The 18,774-nt window shown below is 35.4% G+C and overlaps 2 protein-coding genes across 2 annotated transcripts; one reads left to right on the top strand and one right to left on the bottom strand.

Moving 5' to 3' along the window:
* Nucleotides 1-6,144: 6,144 nt before the first annotated feature.
* On the bottom strand, nucleotides 6,145-6,854 carry LOC132176050 (uncharacterized). The gene is made up of 2 exons (XM_059588162.2): nucleotides 6,599-6,854; nucleotides 6,145-6,473 (listed from the first exon to the last, which is right to left on the bottom strand). Exons 1-2 carry the CDS (start codon nucleotides 6,702-6,704, stop codon nucleotides 6,301-6,303), a joined length of 279 nt encoding a protein of 92 aa, XP_059444145.2. The 5' UTR covers nucleotides 6,705-6,854; the 3' UTR covers nucleotides 6,145-6,300.
* A 5,966-nt stretch (nucleotides 6,855-12,820) lies between these two features.
* On the top strand, nucleotides 12,821-16,169 carry LDL2 (LSD1-like2). The gene is made up of 3 exons (XM_059588294.2): nucleotides 12,821-12,938; nucleotides 13,148-14,935; nucleotides 15,076-16,169. The coding sequence occupies exons 2-3, from the start codon at nucleotides 13,402-13,404 to the stop codon at nucleotides 15,792-15,794; spliced, it is 2,253 nt and encodes a 750-aa protein (XP_059444277.2). The 5' UTR covers nucleotides 12,821-12,938; nucleotides 13,148-13,401; the 3' UTR covers nucleotides 15,795-16,169.
* Nucleotides 16,170-18,774: the final 2,605 nt, after the last annotated feature.

Here is an 18,774-nt window from a genome sequence, read left to right as displayed (position 1 = left end):
ACACGTGTATTCAGATACACCTTCCTTGCCGTATAAGCAATTACGTCAAATTTTGTTTTTTTCTTTTAAAAAAGAAGTAGAAAAGGCTTTAAAAAAATATAGAGCACATTAAGTACAAAGTCCTTTAAGTATGTCATTACTTTTATCCTTCAATCTTGTCGATACATATAGAGCACATTCCCTAGTACAAAGAGAGAGTTTTAGCACAAAGTAATTTTTTATTTCTCCCTATAAGTAGATTAAATACTAATGAGCCTTCCCTAATAATTCTTTTCCAATTGTTGCAGCGAGTTTTCACGTCATCTCCCACGTTTTCCATACCTGCAACATTAAGAGCGATCTTAAGAAGAATAGTAATTGAAACCATTATTATTAAAATTCACTAATCTATTTATACTGGCTTGAAATTCTCTCTGATTATTTCAAAAAAATGAAGGAATGTTTAGAAAATAAAGGCATATATTCATTTAATTAATTATGTAACACATAAATTCGTGTGGAAATAATACTCTTTTGAGTCTCGAATCTGTAAGTTAATAAAAAAGATAGCCAGTCTACAAATTCAACCAATGTAATTGTATATGTAAGGGTATTATATGTAATTTTTGTTTATAAAGTTAGGGTATTTATGTCATTGCAAAGTTTTTAACAAGTTTGACTGATCGAATGAAGGGTTTTGGAAGAAAATGATAGTATGATAGGGTCGGGCAGTAAGGTTGGCAGTTCATGGAAGAAATTGACAATGTGTTGTAGTTGATGGAGAGAAAAGGTAATTACCCCTATATTATATGTATATACATAGGTTTGGGCATATAGATACATGATACATGTATGTGATTGTGTGCTCATGTATGTATGTATGTGTATGAGAGAGAGAGTGAGAGAGAGAGAGAGAGAGAGAATACAGGTTTGGGAATATACATACTTGTACCAATCGTTGAGTAGTTTTGTATGTGAAAGAGAGAAAGAAAAGAGTATGGGTAGGAACTAGGATCGAAGTATACCAGACAGAGAGAGTATGTATGATGGGATCAGTAGCAAGTAATCGTGCATGCATGGGTAACTTCTGAGACAGGAAGGGCTCGGCGCATTGAATCTTTACTGCATCCAGACAACCTTCGAACCACTTGAACTTGAAACTAGATCCGAGGAAGATCCGACACCGACGAGCCAACTTCGCATAACATTGTAGATCAAATTGTTTAACCAAGTCTTCTTGACCCGAAAGTGGGGATGGAGAAGGAGAGCGGGGGAAAAGATTATTGGCATGCACTCCAACTGCAACAATAATAATAATCAATATCTTCACAAGCACAATTCTCCTCATCTCTGTTTTTGAAAGTTTACCACAAACCCATAATTTATAGGTTCTAAAGAATAATGTATATAGCTTCCCTTAATTATTTTCACATATACCTTCCCTTAATTATTTTCTGCATATATACTTCGTTTTTAATTATTACTTTTTTAATTCAAATAAAGAACTACTTATGGATGGTTAGATTTAGTACATTTGTTGCCTTCTGTTTGGTTAAAATCATGTCTCTTGATGAGGGTCATCGGTTTTTTTTCCTTCTATTTAAGGTGCTAATTTGAAGTGAAACGTTCGAGTCAAGTGAAGAATAATGTATGAATGACGATTGTTGGTGTGATTGGCGGCTTCTAATTATCAAATTTAATTCTGGTTAAAACCATGTCTCTTCATGAGGTTCACTGATTTTCGCAAGAGTGGGGTGAATAGGTGTATTCTAGCAAATACAACAATTAAAAATAAAAAAATAAAAAAAAGTTGCAACCAGCAAATTAAGCAATAAACAAATCAAACACAACAAATTTGGCTTTAAAAGTGCAACAATTACAGGGCAGCCAATCACAAGAAAACAATTCACTATAGAGGAGCAATTGTATGTATAATCAATTCATACTCACAAAACATTTGCATTAAACACCTTACTTGTACCCAACAAACGACACATTTTTATTTTACCTCGGTATCTTCAGAACTCTAACCAATCTTCTATTTAGTCTCCTCTACAACATGAAATTCCAATGACCATGAAGGTTTCAAAACGTGTGATTTTCTATGAACTCCAAGAGAAATAGACAATTGAAGGCAACTATCTCTTTTAGCTACAAAATAATGGCCTCCAGGTCGATCTATAAAGGACCGTACGTGCACTATATATGGTGTTTTTATAGACTCTGGGATATACTCAGTGTTTCAATACAGTTAAAACACTGAAAATAAAACTTTTAAAGGTGGCGTTTGGACGAGTAAGCTAGGTCGTTCAGATGCTGCTAGGTTTTCATGGATTCCTTTTGGATACATTTGAACGAGCACTAATCGAGCTTCTCTAGTCTTCACCTTGTTTGGATGTGATATGATCGAGCTTCCAATCGAACTTCTTTGCTTCTTTGTGATCTTCACCTCATTCGAACGCTTTCCAACTGAGCTTCTCTAAAGTAATCTTGAATTCTAGTGAAACATACTCGTTCGGACAGATACTGTTCTAGTTCCAACCGAGTTTCTCTAGAGTCTTCTTCAGTAACTCATTCGGGCTTGATGCAAACTAGCATACCAACCAAGTGTCTCGAAAGCTCCTATTAAGTCACTCGTTTGGACCTACCATGAGCAAGCAAGCGAACGAGTGGCTTAGTACCACCTTTTTTTTTTTTTTTTTTTTTTTTTTTTATGTAGTTCGTTCGGACGAGTTGAGAACGAGTACTTCTAACTAGTGTCTAGATTCTTCAATAAAAATTACGAGTTAAAAATTATCATAAGTTAAAAACTTAGCATATCAAAATTTGTCTTGCACCAAATTGTTTTGAACACTGAATTAGTCAAACATAAAACTTATTAACAAACTTCTCATTTGGTAATTCGGTGATAAAACTCATTACAACCAACTTTTACAAAGTTAAAACCCAAAGCCTAACATCATATTTCTCTGATCTTGCCAAAGCTTAATCCTAGGATGTAGCTTGCTTCTCCCTAGTCCTTCATATCAAATTAGTTAGACAACCAGATGTATCTTGACTATTAATAATATTCCCACTTCATTCCCAATGAGTAAGATATCATCAATATATGGTACTAAGAATGTGACAATTTTATCTTGACACCTTTTATAAACACATGGCTTGTAAGGATTTTGATCAAAACCAAACGATTTGATTGCTTGATCAAATATGATGTTCCATGAACTGGATGCCTATTTCATTCCATAAATTGACTTACGCAACATGCATACCATATGCTCTCGACTAAAAAACTATATGTCTGCATCATATAGATGTCATCAAGATGACCATTCATAATGGCCAGCTTGACGTCCATTAGTCAAATTAGGCTTTCAATTCTCATAATTTGGTCGAGTCAATTTGTTTTGATTTAGAATAGCACCAAGTAGGGCTGTAAATAAACCAGTCAGTTCGATAACCCGCTCGGTTTAACTTGACTCGAACTTGAGCTCGATAATGTACAAGCCTACTCGTTATTGTAGAAACCCGATCGATTAGTAAATGATACATACCTGACTTGTTTGAAAAAACTCAATAAGGGCTCGCGAGTTTAGCTCGTTTAAAGTTCGACCGGTTCGTTTGCCCGACCCGTTAGCTCATTCATATATATATAAAAATGTCTAGAGATTATTTTAAAATTCGGGTTTGAACTCTGCTTGATCATACATTAAAAAATTTAGTAGCTTAGTACGAGCTTGGCTCGGCTCAAATAGCATTCTCAACGAACTCAAACTCTAGCTCGAGCTTGTCCGAACTTTAAACGAGCTGAGCTTGAACACATATTTCATAACTCGGCTCGAACTCGAGCTCTGCTCAAACTTGAGTTCGGATCGAATAAGCAACTTCGTGAACGAGCCAGTCTTGAATTCCTAAAGCTTGACTCGATTACAGCCATAGTACCAAGAAAGTTAAAAGATGACGACATTTTCAATCTAAAAATAAACAAGAAAAAGATTAGGGCATATAAATTTTGCAAACAAATAATATAATATGGAACATATAAACCTCGTACAATATATAGAATGCAATGAAAAACTAATCCGCAAGAAATATCCCTCAGCAACGAGTGAACATTAATTACTATAACTAGGTGAGAATGATTCTCATTGTTATTGCTATTTAGGTAACTCATACTGAGCAATAATAAATTGCCGCTTATCTCTTAACCTCTAAGTTATGATAATAAGAACTCTGCAGAAAAGATATCATCTAACTTAGTTAAGAGTACACCATTGTCTAGATTCAATGTGATTCTCGACCAATGCAGTATGAGAAGCGTTAGGGAGTCAAACAAATGAACTCAGAAAAATTTCTAAACTGACGTGGTAGACCGTGAGTGACAGACAAGAGAAAGAAAATTGTATTTTTTTTTAATTTAAAAACCCTTACCACGTCAGTTTAGAAATTTTTCTGGGTTCATTTATTTGGCCTAATCTTCAGTTGTAACAACAGACCTGTTCCAGACAGACTCAACTCAATGCATAGGTAGCTCATATTCCTTGGCCGTGGGAGCAGAAAACCCAATGCCGAAACTCATCCTCCTTAACCTGAAAGTCAAGAAACTGTTCATATCCACAACCCAAGGGTTTGTACAATCCTTATTCAAACAAGTTACGAAGAAACTGCAAAAAAAAATATAAAATAAAATAAAATAAAATACAGAAAAAATACAAAACCAGCCGACAGCAGCATCGGTGGAAGCAAAGCAACAATCACATGTGTGGAGCATGCACAAGAGAGTGAAGCTCCCATGTCGGCGCGTGTAGGCCACGCACTGGCGCGTGGTGGTAGTGTTGCCAGGAGGAGGGTGGCGATAGGTGGCGGAGAGGCTGGAGAAGGCGGGGGAGAGGCGCGGCGTTGGCCTGGCAAGCGCAAAATGAACAAATCTAGCTTAGATCATACCAGATCTAAAACCCCCAAGGCGACTAGAACAAAGGAAAATGCGACAACCGGATGAGGCGGCGAATCAACAAGGTGGAGCGTGTGGCCGCTGCTAAAACCGGTGATGAGGACCAAAAACAGAAAAAACAAGTGCATAAAAGCTAAAAGAAGGGGGGAGGGGGGAGGCTAGGGATTCCGAGGAGGGATGGACCCTTCCTCCTAAAGGAACTCACCGGAGAGGAAAAACTAGGGAGACGTTGAGAGCTTGATTTGTTTATACTCATATATACTATATGATAATCTACTAATTATATATATTATATAAGATAACATATATGATATATAATATTGTAGATAATTTTCCTTTTAAAAGGAATATTTATTGGGAAATGCTAGGTACTTTTTTGGTGTTCTTCTGATGTTATTTTGGTCTTAAGTAGATATTATTTTTGAAAGTAGTCCTCATTTTTCTCACTTGGTTTTTTATAAAATAATATCTATCTAGAATGCGAAGACACCCAGAGAGCACCTAGCATTTCCCATATTTATTTAGGGAAATGCTAGGTGCTCTCCTAGCTAATGTTCTCCTTGTGTCCTCATAGTCCTAGGTGGATATTATTTTATAAAAAAAAAAAAAAAAAACAAAAAGACAATTGCTCCTATTTCACTCACTTGGTTTTTATAAAATAATATCCACCTAGGACTAGGGGATGCAAGGAGAACACTAGGAGAGTACTTAGCATTTTTCAATGTTAAATGCTCTTTTGATGTTCTTTGGTGTCCTCCTAGTTCTAGGTGGATATTATTTATTTTATTTTATTCTAGGTGGATATTATTTATTTTATTTTATTTTTTTTACATTTTTAGAAAATAATCCACTTAAGATTAAGAGAACACCACGAGAACACGAGAAGAGTATTATTTATTAGTTACCTATGTTTTCAACTCTTACAAGTTACAATGGGCAAGTGTTGTTTTATTTGAACATGCAATTTGTCACAATTTTTAAGGCCTCTAAAGCGTCACTCTTTTCAAAAAATTAAAATGATGTTTAACTTAATTAAAGAGACGACATTTGTCAGCATTTTAGATTATGGTTTATTGCAATTCAGATGTATATGTATATTCTCTTGAAGGCTTCGACTTTTATATATAATATAATATATGATTTCTTGAATCATTAAAATATGAAAGGCAGAGAAATGATCCTGACACCATAGTGGGGATTTCACACCTTCAAGCACATTAATTGTGATACATAAAAAGGCATAACATTACACATGAAAAAGTAGTAGAAAGATAAAGCTCATAATAAAGCTGCACAACACAACCAGTGCGACCTTATTTATTGGCATACAAAAGTAACATAGATAGATAGGCATAGGACCAAGGATTTGTCTAATTTTCGTCGGTTTCTGTCTCGTCAGCAGCACCGTGTCCTGGGGGACCATGATGCCCATGTCCATGTCCATGGCGATGTCCATGGCCGTGATGACCATGACCATGTCCATGGCCGTGCTTGTGGTCACCATATTTGGCCTCCTCCACAGCTTCAGTTTGGACATTTTCCTCTATAAAAATCATGAGTTTATCAAGAAGTTAATTAAATCACAACATGGGTAATTTAAAAAACATAACTAAGTGGTTAAATAAATAAATCCTATGAAACACATGAAAATGATGTAAGAAAACTCACGGGTTTGAGCGGACTCGGCAAGCTCACGAGCAGAGACACTGGAGGAGATGAGAAACACAACAGCAAAGACAAGACCAAGGAGAAGAAAAGTCTTGGATGAAGCCATTTTTCCTCAACAATGAAGAGGATTGGAGACAATGTAGTAGAAAAACACACTCTAAGAAGATTCTGTGTCTTAGTGAATTATGGATGAGTTACTCCCGCTCTCCCTATTTATAGACAAGTCTGGAGAGAGAGAGAGAGAGAGAGAGGGGGTAGCAGCAAAAGTTTGCTTGTTTTTTACGATACTATGAGGCAGAGGCAGAACTACTAAGAGGCTTGAGGGGCTAAAGTCTCAAAATGGTCTTTAATTTTTTTTTTTTTTTTAAATGCATTAATAATTCTTTTAAAATCAAGTATTTACCCCCCTTAGTTTTTTTTTTTTTAAAAAAAGAATTCATCCCCAACAATGAAAATTCTAGTTTTGCCCGGCTGATGGGTGCGCCAAGATGTACCAGCTTTTAGAGGACAAAAAAGAAAAAAAGAAAAAAAAAAAAAAACATAAAATGTTTAATTTTTTTTTTGAGTTTTTAAAAAAAATTTAAGGGACTATTAACCCCAAAAACTAGGGGCAGTCAAGATTTGAAAATCATTAATTATCCCAAAAACTTAAGTTGAATAAAAAATTAAAAAATAAAAATTATTATTTTGACATACTTATAAATAGATACAAAGAAGGAATTTGCTAAATTATATATATATAATTTAGCAAATTCCTTCTTTGTATTTATATATAGCTGTATTCATAGTAATATAGTGCAATTTTCACCAACTTCTAAGCAAATATTCGAGCTAGCTAGCTCTATTTTATAATTACCATCTCAATCAGGGATGGAGTCAGGAAATTTTATGGGAGGGCTAGTCAATTTTCTTTTTTTTTTTTTTCTTTTTTTTTTTCAGTTCTTTAGAATTTTTTTTTATTAAAAAAATATATATATATTTTGGTTGTTTTTTATGAAATAAGGACTACCGTAAGGGCTAAAAAAAGTGAGCATTTGAAAGTAAGGACCAAAAAAAAAAAAAAAAAACTTAATGGGTATGGCTCAAAAAAATTAAAAATAAAGTTTTTATTAGATGTGTCCAAAAAATCTAAAAATAAGGCCAAAGTGTTTTTGGGAGAGAGCCGAGATGACTAAACTTAAAACTTTACTTTTTTTTTATTTTTTATTTTTAGTTATAATTTTTTATTTTCCTTATTTTTGGGAATCATAGCCTACCCCAGTCCCCCTCCCTCCTCTGATCTTAATGGCTTTAGGTTATAGCCAAAGTTTAATAATCTTTACGGCCTCCGAAAGAGGAATATGACTATATATAATCAGATGATAAATAATTCTTTTACATATAATATCAACCTATCATTTTGAATAGCGCCTCCCTGAATGATGCTTCACTCCACTGACCTATCTCTTCGGAAAAGCCATAAATTAATAATGCCTCACCGAATTTTCTCACCACTTGATGATCGATATCCGTGAATGGGTGGAAGTCTTATGGCTGCTCCACAAGGCGACAGGATAGTTGGCATGGGAACGTGGCGGTGTTATAGGACCGATGATGTTAATTTATGTGTCATGATAAAACTATTTAATCAAAACCATCAATGATCACATGCCATGCATGACGCCTATGTATGCATGCTGGTTTCTTGTAATTGGGCTTTCATTTCAGGCGAAGCAAATGTGCACCGTTGTAGCCACAAAGAAGTTGGGAGAGATACCTTTGACACTTTGCCTATCTCACATGCCTTTTATATCTTCATGACTTGTCGCTTTTCTATCAAATCTGGTACCAAATTGATTTGCAAATCAACAGTAGGTATGTATATATATTTGATATTTTGTCTTGAAAGCTTTGTACTTATCCTGATCATCTTTCTTATGAGACAATAGTGCAACATGTGTTCACTTGCACCCACATGCACAAAGATTGGTATATATCTTATAGTATTCCAATAAATTATTTCTTATATATGCAGGTTAAAAGTGCTAGCTACTTTATAGTAACTCAAAATACGAAACTGATAAATGAAGGTGTTAATTGTATAACCCTCGATGAGACATGCTATTGGTCTTTCTCCGTTCAACTCCAACAAATCTATATACTATGAATTTGTGAGACTTAAAAATGATAAATGAAAGTGTTAATTGAAAAACCCTCGATGAAACATGCCATTGGTCCTCTCCCGTCCAACTTTTGCAACTCAAATTGGGTACCACAAATTCAATTGCAAGTTTGATGGAAGAGAACCAATTGAGAGAAAAATAAACATTTATCAACCCTCGATAGATTCCTTCTTGTTAGTTATTATTGAAAAATGTTTGAAGTACTACACAGAGTCTTTACTACAATCTCTTTATAATAAACTCATTTCACATGATAATATCTTAAAGATTAAAAAAATTAAACAATAAATTTTAATTATTTAGTGATAAATACGTCAATTAAAAAAAAAACAACCTGTAATAAAAGATATAATAAATTCTCTCCATCAATTATTTATCTACTTCATGACACATCCATTGATGAGCTTTTTTTCCTTCTTTACTGACTAGTCGTTTACTTCCTCGGGTTTTTCAACATATGAGAAACGAAAACAATATTAAAGTTGTGAAATGGATCAACCTACTTTCTAGGCCTTTCTTTTTCTCTTCGTGGATCCTAAAATCGAAATAAACTTTAAAATAGATTTATTATACTTGAAATACTCATCTTGCATACGTCCCTCCTTGCGTCATTGGGACACATAAAAAAAAAAAACATAGGAAACTTTCCCCAAAGTTTGACCTTAAACTACAGGGGACCATGTTTTGTCTGTAATTATTTCATTTTTCTCACGAGTGATACTCTTTGTTTGCTTGATTCTTTGCATGATTACGTCCCACCTTACATCATTTTATTGTCTCTATCTTTATTAAATGCTTTATGCCTACTCGTGAATTAACAGCTGTGTTTGGGAAAGGTCGGGATCGGATCTGGCTCAAAAACTGAAAAAATTATTTTTAAAATTAATTTTAATATTTTTATTTTTTACATCATATTAATTACTTTTTATTATTAATCAAATAAAAAAATTACTACAAAATAAATTTTGTTACTTTTTTATGCAAAATATATTTTACTTTTTTTTCTCTTATCAATCAAATCTACTACAGTATCATTCCACTTCCTTTTCCATTCCATTACAAAACATAACCAACAGGTTTATCTTCGTTTCACAACAAATTTACGGTTCAGATTAACCCCAACCTCCCCATTAATTACTCTCTTCACTTTAACCAAGATATATATAACGGGGAATAAACCAATTTTCGTTGCTATTTTACACTTTTGAACGGGTAATTGTGAGAGACTCTTTAAGAAGCCAACTTGTCTGAACATGTGTCATACTAGTGAACTCCATAATGACCATTTCAAAGTTATTTACTCAAATTACAAGTAATGTAGGCACATAGTTGCACTGGATCTCAATCTTACATCTGATTCTTAAGCCTTTTATTTGTACACACTATCTTAATTCCTTGCAACTCATTTTCACTGTGTCTCTCTCTTTCTTCTTTACAGTTCCTCATACGGTATATATATATATATATTTGATGATTTTTCATATGAGCCAAACACCAAAATAAAAAGAGTCTTTGAACCATTTTCAGTGTTGCAAACAAAAAACATAACATAACCATTTTTTTTTTCTTCATAAAATGTTGTATTAGTTGAAAATATTTTTCAATCGAAAATATTTGATGTCGAAACAAACATAACTTAAGTTTAAAGTATGTTCATGCATGTTAATCAATTAAAAGTGCTTATTTAATTGACATCCTTCCACTACCCAGTATATTGCAGGAAATTTTTGCTTAAGGACGTGGCCAGGGCCCAGGACTAAAGGTCACCGTGTGACCTTGGTAATTTATGAGAATAACCCTACACTTACTTTCACTTTTGTACATTATTTTTTCATACTTATAGGTAGCTTTTAATATCAATTTAATGGTAATTTTAAAAGTCATCTATAAGTGTATTCAACAGTAGTTTTAAAAGCTACATCTAAGTGTAGAGAAATGGGTATAGGAAAGTGGGAATATGTGCAACATTACTCAATTTATGAACTTTACATCACTATCTTAGCTAGACTCAGTTTGTTTTGACGTAAGAAAATAGTTAGCAACTTCCAGCAAACATCCATGGTGGATTCCGGTGAACTCCAATGACGGATTCTGGCAAACTCTGGCAGCAACGATGAATGAACTATTATATCTAGTATGTGCAAGAACGAGAAGTTTAAACTCAAAAAATAGTTTACAATGTTAAAAAAAATATAAAAATGAGAGACTATTTTATGAAAATAAAAGAAGTTTTTCTACTCAACTGAAAATGTTTTCAGTTTGACTACAATTTTCAGTCGTACCGTACCCTAGAAAATAGAAAAACATATTTTACGTTGAAACAAATAGTGTTAACAAATAAAATTTTGGGAAAAGTCTACATATCCCCCTTAAATTACTACCCAACTAACAATGTCCCCCCTCCAAATTACCAAAAATTGTCAATATCGGTGATAATGTCAAAAATACTCTTACTAATTAAATTTTTAATTTTTTTTTTAAATTAACTAAAACTAAAAATTAAAAAAAAAAATTGGAAATTTAAAATATATATACCTCCTCCCTCAGAGGCACTCACCAAAGAGGCTTTGGTTCTCACTAAGGCTCCATTTGTTTCGGCGTAAAATATTTTCCGTCATAAAATATTTTCAGGGAAGTCATTTTACAGGAAAGTATTTTACGATGAAAACATTTTCTGGCGTTTGGCTCGTGCACGGAAAATCACAAATATTTTTTATATTCACAACATAAAAATATTAATATACAATAATTTAAAAAATAAAATATAAAAATACCCGCCTGGGACTTGACCAGGACCCGCCCTGTACTTGACTAGGACCCGCTTGGGAGCTGCCCAAGACCTTGCCGAGAGCTGCCCGGGACTTAACCAGGACTCGCCCGAGACCTGACCAGGACTTGACTGGGCCTGCTCAAGACCCGCCCCAAACTTGACTAGGACCCTCCCTGGACCTGCTCAGGACCCCGCTGAGACTTGACTGGGACCCGGCTCGTGACCCGCCCGGGACCTGACTGGGACCTACCCGGGATTTGACCAGAACCTGACCGGACCTTCTTGGAACCCGCCCAGGACCCCACCATGACCCGCCTAGGACCCACCCGAGACTTGATTGGGACCTCACCGGAACTTGCCCAAGACCTGCTCCCCATGGGAGCCCGGGCTGGTCCCTGGCAAGTCCCGGGCGGGTCACTTCGAGGTTTTGAGTTGGTCCAGGTCAGGTCCCGATCAAGTCTCGGGCAAGTCCAGAGCAGGTCCTAGGCGAGTCTTGGCATGGTTCGTCGATTCTAGAATGAGATGCTCGAAGTCGGAAAATGGTTTACGGTTTTGAAAACCGTTAACCATTTTCCTAAAATTAAAGAAGAATTTTTGGTCAAAGGGAAAATATTTTCTGTTGATTATTATTTTACTTTGCGCCAAACACCCGTAAATACATAAAACATTTTCCGTAAATCATTTTACGGCGAAAGAGACGGAGCCTAAGAGATGTAAGATTTTCACAAAAGAAAAGATTGAGAGTTTCTCTCATTAAAACTAGGAAGAGAAGTAGCAGCAGTGCATTTAAAATTTTGGCATTTATTCTTTGGAAAATTATTGTTATAAGTTAACTTATTGATAGATCTCAAATAGTATAAGATTGAAAATGTTGATTTCAATGGATATAGTAATAACTTTTTTAATTTATGGGTGTAAATTTGTGAACAAGTGTTGCCTTGACCTAAACGGCAATGAAACTTGTAAGAGTACTAGCAGCAAACTCTTTAAATTTTATTATTTTTTCTAAATGTATGAAAAACTCTTAAATGTTCATATGTAGTAGACTCCTTTAGTATTTCTTAAGCCAAGGGAAGCTCAAATGCTGCCGAAGAGAAAACCAGGATTTTGGGTAGCATTTAATTAGCTTCCCTTATCTTTATTTTATTAAAAAAAAAAAAAAAATCTTTGGTCTTTTTCTTTAAAGTATAGATTGTAATGGGGTAAACGACGGTGTGTTTTGAGAATGGGCTAGTTTTCTAGCCCATATGCCATTTAATTTTCTGGACTGAAGCCCACTAACCTCGTCACTTCCCTCCAATCCAATTTGTAATTCACTGTGTCCCTTCGAGATCGCACCAGAGAAAACCCTATCTCCACTCAACCGCTCACCAAATCGCCGGTCTGCGAGTGAAGCCGGACCAACATGGTGAGTCACACTTCTCTATCATTTCTTCAAGAAGTTCTTGCACAAACTTCTAGTCATTTTAGGCTCAATTTTTTAACTAGATTCTGGCAATGAACCCAAACATTTTAGCTCCATTTGTATGTAATCTGATAAAATTTAGCGTAGTTATAGTTTCAGCGTGAGTGAAAGGAAATCGGGTTTTATTGGTTTTGACTCGTTGCTTTGGTTAGGTAAATAACGGGCTTTGAAGAAAATGCTTACTCTATTTGAATTTGCTATTTAGTTGGTCTGCTTTTGGCTAAGATGGACAATTATATGAAGAGAATTTGTGTGGATTGAAAATGGGTTTTTGGTTTTAGGTTATTTTGCTCGGAATGATATATGGGTAGTATTCAAGAGAAATTTGTGGCTATGTTCTTGATGAGTTTTAAGCTCAACTAGTTGATTTGGGTTAAACAGTTGGTTAGTGAACTGGGGGTGGATAATGGAGACCCCAGATTCGGGTGGGTCGCTTTTGAAGCGGTCATTGAGAAAGAAAGTGGGTATGCGGAATTATGATGAGAATTTGATGGATGAGCTCATAGAGAAGCATTTGGGTGGTGCTTTTAAGAAGAGGAATAGAACGAGAGAGGATTTGGAGAAAGAAACAGAAACTGAGGCTATGATAGCGCTGTCCCTTGGGTTCCCGATCGACGCACTGCTTGAGGAGGAGATTCAGGCTGGGGTGGTGAGAGAATTGGGGGGAAAGGAGCAAAATGATTATATTGTTGTGAGGAATCATATACTAGCGAGGTGGAGGGATAATGTGCGCATATGGCTTACTAAAGGACAGATTAAAGAAACCGTGAGCAACGAGTATGAACATTTGATATGTTCAGCATATGAATTTCTTTTGTATAATGGTTATATCAATTTTGGGGTTTCTCCCTCGTTTATGTCTCAGATGCCAGGGGAGTCAACCGAAGGGTCTGTGATAATTGTTGGTGCAGGACTTGCTGGGTTAGCAGCAGCAAGGCAGCTGTTGTCATTTGGTTTCAAGGTGCTTGTTCTTGAAGGCAGGAATCGACCTGGTGGAAGAGTTTATACTCAAAGGATGGGGCGGGAGGGTAAATTTGCTGCTGTGGACCTTGGTGGTAGTGTCATTACTGGTATCCATGCTAATCCTCTCGGAGTTATGGCTAGGCAACTTTCTATACCACTTCATAAGGTCAGAGATAACTGCCCTCTGTACAAGCCAGATGGGGCACCCATTGATAAGGAAATTGATTCCAAGGTTGAATTCATCTTTAATAAGTTGCTTGATAAAGTTACCGAACTGAGGCAAATTATGGGTGGATTTGCAAATGATATTTCTCTGGGTTCAGTTTTGGAGACACTCAGGCAATTGTATGCTGTGGGTAAAAGTAGTAACGAAAGGCAACTTCTTGATTGGCATCTTGCAAATTTGGAATATGCTAATGCAGGATGTCTTTCAGATCTGTCGGCTGCCTACTGGGATCAGGATGATCCTTATGAAATGGGTGGGGACCACTGCTTTCTTGCTGGAGGTAATTCGAGATTGATAAAAGCGTTGTGTGAAGGAGTTCCTATACTCTATGGAAAGACTGTCAACACAATTAAATATGGAAACGACGGCATTGAGGTGATAGCCGGGGACCAAATATTTCAAGCAGATATGGCCCTGTGCACTGTACCACTTGGAGTTCTAAAGAAAAAGACTATCAGATTTGAACCAGAGTTGCCCCAGAGAAAGCTGGCAGCTATTGAGAGGCTGGGGTTTGGGCTGCTAAATAAAGTTGCAATGGTCTTTCCACATGTTTTCTGGGGGGAAGACCTGGACACATTTGGATGTCTAAGTGAACATAGCGATAAACGTGGGGAGTATTTTCTCTTTTACAGTTATCATACTGTTTCTGGGGGTTCAGTACTTGTTGCATTGGTGGCTGGACAAGCTGCACAAATATTTGAATCCACAGATCCATCTGCGTTGCTTCATTGTGTTCTAAGCATTCTAAGAGGTATGATATTTCTTGAAATGACAACATCTGTGACATTTATTGTTTTTCACGTTTGTGTCTTAAAACCTTAGGTTGTCTTCATTTACTAAGCTTTGATTCAGTCTAGCTTCTTGTTCACTGTCTTACGTCTCTTGTTACAGGCATATTTGGTCCTAAAGGTATTGATGTACCTAATCCAATACAAACAATATGTACAAGATGGGGCAGCGATCCCCTTTCCTATGGTTCATACTCTCATGTTAGAGTACGCTCATCTGGTAGTGATTATGATGAACTTGCTGAAAGTTTGGGAAATCGGCTGTTTTTTGCTGGCGAGGCCACAAATAGACAATATCCAGCCACCATGCATGGTGCATTCTTAAGTGGCTTAAGAGAAGCTTCATGCATTTACCGAGCCACCAGGTTTCGCCAAAATAGTGCGAAGAAATTCACTCAGAGAAATGTTGGACCAAGCAATGATGTACTTTTAGATCTTTTCAAGAAGCCTGATCTAGTGTTAGGAAACTTTTCGTTTATATTTGATCCTTCAACAGAAGATCCAAGATCAATGGGGATTATGAAAATTACTTTGGGGAGTAGGGAACACAGTTATAACGACAAATCAGGGTCCAGCTGCCTAAATTCCTCAAACCTGCCATTGCCACTGTACACAGTTATATCTCGTGAACAGGCACAGGAGCTGCAACAGGTGACCCAAGGGGATGAAAGTAGACTCTCATATGTAATAAAAAATCTTGGATTAAAGCTTATGGGATCTAGTGCCTTAGGAAATGTAGGTAACTCCCTGTCAGCTATAATTGCTAGTGCAAGAAGAGGCAGGGGCAGGAATCGCATGTCTGCTGGACCCCAGAACATGTAGAGATGCTCTTAGTGCATTAACTTCAGGTAGCCTGCTTACCAGCCTGGACTCTTTTCATGCATACAGTTACTTCACTAAAGCGATGTTAGAAAGTCAGCTTGCCTTCTGCTCAACAGGTGCACACATCTCTATATGTAATCTAATCAAGTAGCTCATTCATTGACTTCAAGAGAAATCAATTTCCTGAGGTTTGACTGGAGAAGCCTCCCATTCTCTTTTGAAACAACATTTTCAAGTCTGACATTGATAAACTTGGTAGCTAACCAGATAGTTCAAAGGATCTTAGTTGGAGACAAAGTTAGTTGTGTCATGTAAAAATCTTGTATGTTGAGCAGCCCTTTTGGCTCTGTTAATGAATTCTGCATGCATACACCAGTCTTTTGTTAATCTTTCTTTTTTCTTTTTTTTTTTCTCCCCTTTGTTAATTTTGGTTGTAGATTATGGAACTATGATACATCAGATTTTCTCACACCCTCATGATGTTTAGAATTAGTAACACAAAGTTCAGAATAACGAACCAGATCTTATTTCTTCTCAGTTCTTCATGGCTCAGCATTGGTTCTTCATTAACAGATCAAAACATTATACGATCGATCCTAATAGTGGACCATCTGTGCCATTGTGCCGAAATTTTTTCAACCTTTTGTCTATATATATATATATATATATATTTTGGAGTATGTTGAGATACTTAAACTGTGGATATTGTGAGTATCACTCTAGTAGCATGCTCCACTGCTGGGAGAAGAAAATGTGGATGTACATAAGATGCATTAATCTTATTTTTTTAATCTTTTTAATTTTTTTTTTTTTTTTTTAAATCAAAAAATTAATTACATGATATATGGGGGCATTTGATTAGTGCTGACATAGTGTTTCGTTAAGTTTTGGACGAAATTTTAACGGAGGAACCATCTCCGTCTTTATTAAAACCACAAGTATCTCCTATGATTCAAATGAAATTTTAAGGGACAAAAAATAAAGTGCTGAAATCCTACGGGAGAATTAGGTATTTAACCCTTATATATAAGCATTAAATAAGATTAACTTTATTATTTCATCTCTACGGGATTGCTTCGGATTTAGGCTTAAGAAAGAATGCATCAACTTTTGCTTTCTCCCTAATTTTTTTGAACCATTGGTAATTGGCAATGATATAAAAATAAAAAATAAAAAATAAATCTAAATTTATCAAAAATTAAAACCAAATGTATCAACAAGGATGCCGTATCGTCGCTGAAAATATGATAAGGCGTCCTTGTTGGGTTAGTCATGAGTTTTTTCATTAGTGTTTGTTTTCTCGTCGAGAGCTAAGGTTTAAGGATCGGAGGTTACAACAAATTTTAAAGAGTAGATCAATAGCAAAATGCTACATAAGTTTTCTAGATTTCTAAGAAACATCACTGCTTATTATATTATTGAGTAATTCTCATAAGCTATTGTTACAAACAACTTTAAACTACACAACTTATTTATTTATTGAGAAAATTACAATTTAACTCCCTAAAGTTTTATCTCATTTGTAATTTAATTTCTAATATTTAAAAATTTGCAATGTACTCTAACAAAATATCAAAAATCACTCCGTTAACCATTTCAGTCCAATTTGACGGAAAATTGTGCAAGTACAAGGCACGTGCATTTTTCAATCTAAAATTTTCAAAATTGCCCCCATATATTTTAAGAAATTCTAAAATTGCCCTCAATTAAATAAACCAAAGTTTTAAAATAAATAAATAAATAAATAAAATTGGAGTTAGCTATGACCACCCCCAATCCAGCCATTTGGGGGTGGCTTTGGCCATTTGGGGGTGGTTTCGGGCACCCTCATTTGGCTCCTTGGGGGTGGTCGGCCACCCCTCATGGGCCTTGGGTTTGGGGGTGGCTAGAGACCCCCAAATGAGCATAGAGCCACACCTTCTTCTTCTTTTCTTTTCTTTTTATTTTTTATTTTTTTATTTTTTTTTTATTTCTGTTTTTTGGTTTTATATATATATGTGCAATTAGGTATTTTTGATCATTTTCGTAAGAGAAAACAGAAATTATTAACAGATGGGTCATATTGTAATTTTTTGATACTTTATTGGGGTACATTGCAAATTTTGAAATATTGAAAGTCAAATTACAAATCGAGTGAAACTTTGAGAGGGTAAAGTATAATTTTTCCTTCTTTATTTGTTTCAATCATGTAATCCCAACCTCAACCACATTCACAGTTTATTTTAGTAAGACAACAATTATTGTAGATTATATCCCATTGGCCTCTAGGGTTTGTGACGCACGTAAAGGCAGCAACACTTCTTGCGGTGGCATACTCCAGTTTTTGCGAGCTCCAATCTGCAAGCAATTTTACAAATCGTCGACAACAGCCCCGAACATACTCCCTTGAAATGTTTGCTTTCTTCCATAAATGTCTCTGCACCTTGCAATAGAAGAAAGTTTTGAAACCAATTAAACAGAGAGAGGGAAAGAGAGAACTTTATTTGCTCAATATTCTCTTGCTATTGAAGTGACATTATGAGTTATAAAATCATGTTGAATTATGGAGACAAAGTTTAAACTCAATATCTCTACTCATATATCCCCAATAGGTAGCTGAGACCACGCCTCATAAAACAGAGGTTACTAGTTCCAATCCTTCTCCCCCTTTTATGCAGACATGTCAAATATATATACCATGTTAATTCACATGTTGCCCCAAAAGCTTAAAGCTTAATTAGTTGATAGGAAACGTTTCTTTAAATAATTTAATTTGTATTTTAACACTTGCCTAACAAGTGCAATAATTCAAGCCAAAAAAAAAAAAAAAAAAACACATGCAATAATTAATTGAAATCAGGTAAATGATAGAGTTAGGATTTGAAGTTATGACATTTGTTCTTATACTGTGTTAAATCACTATTTATCCAAATTAAACTTATCGGGAGTATTTGATTAAATAATTTAATCAATATTATGAAAATAATTAGAAAAAACTTTA

This window comes from Corylus avellana, chromosome 3 (assembly GCF_965113065.1).
Source record: "Corylus avellana chromosome 3, dhCorAvel1.hap1.2, whole genome shotgun sequence".
Classification (NCBI taxonomy): Eukaryota; Viridiplantae; Streptophyta; class Magnoliopsida; order Fagales; family Betulaceae; genus Corylus; species Corylus avellana.
This window is presented reverse-complemented; position numbering and strand designations above follow the sequence as displayed.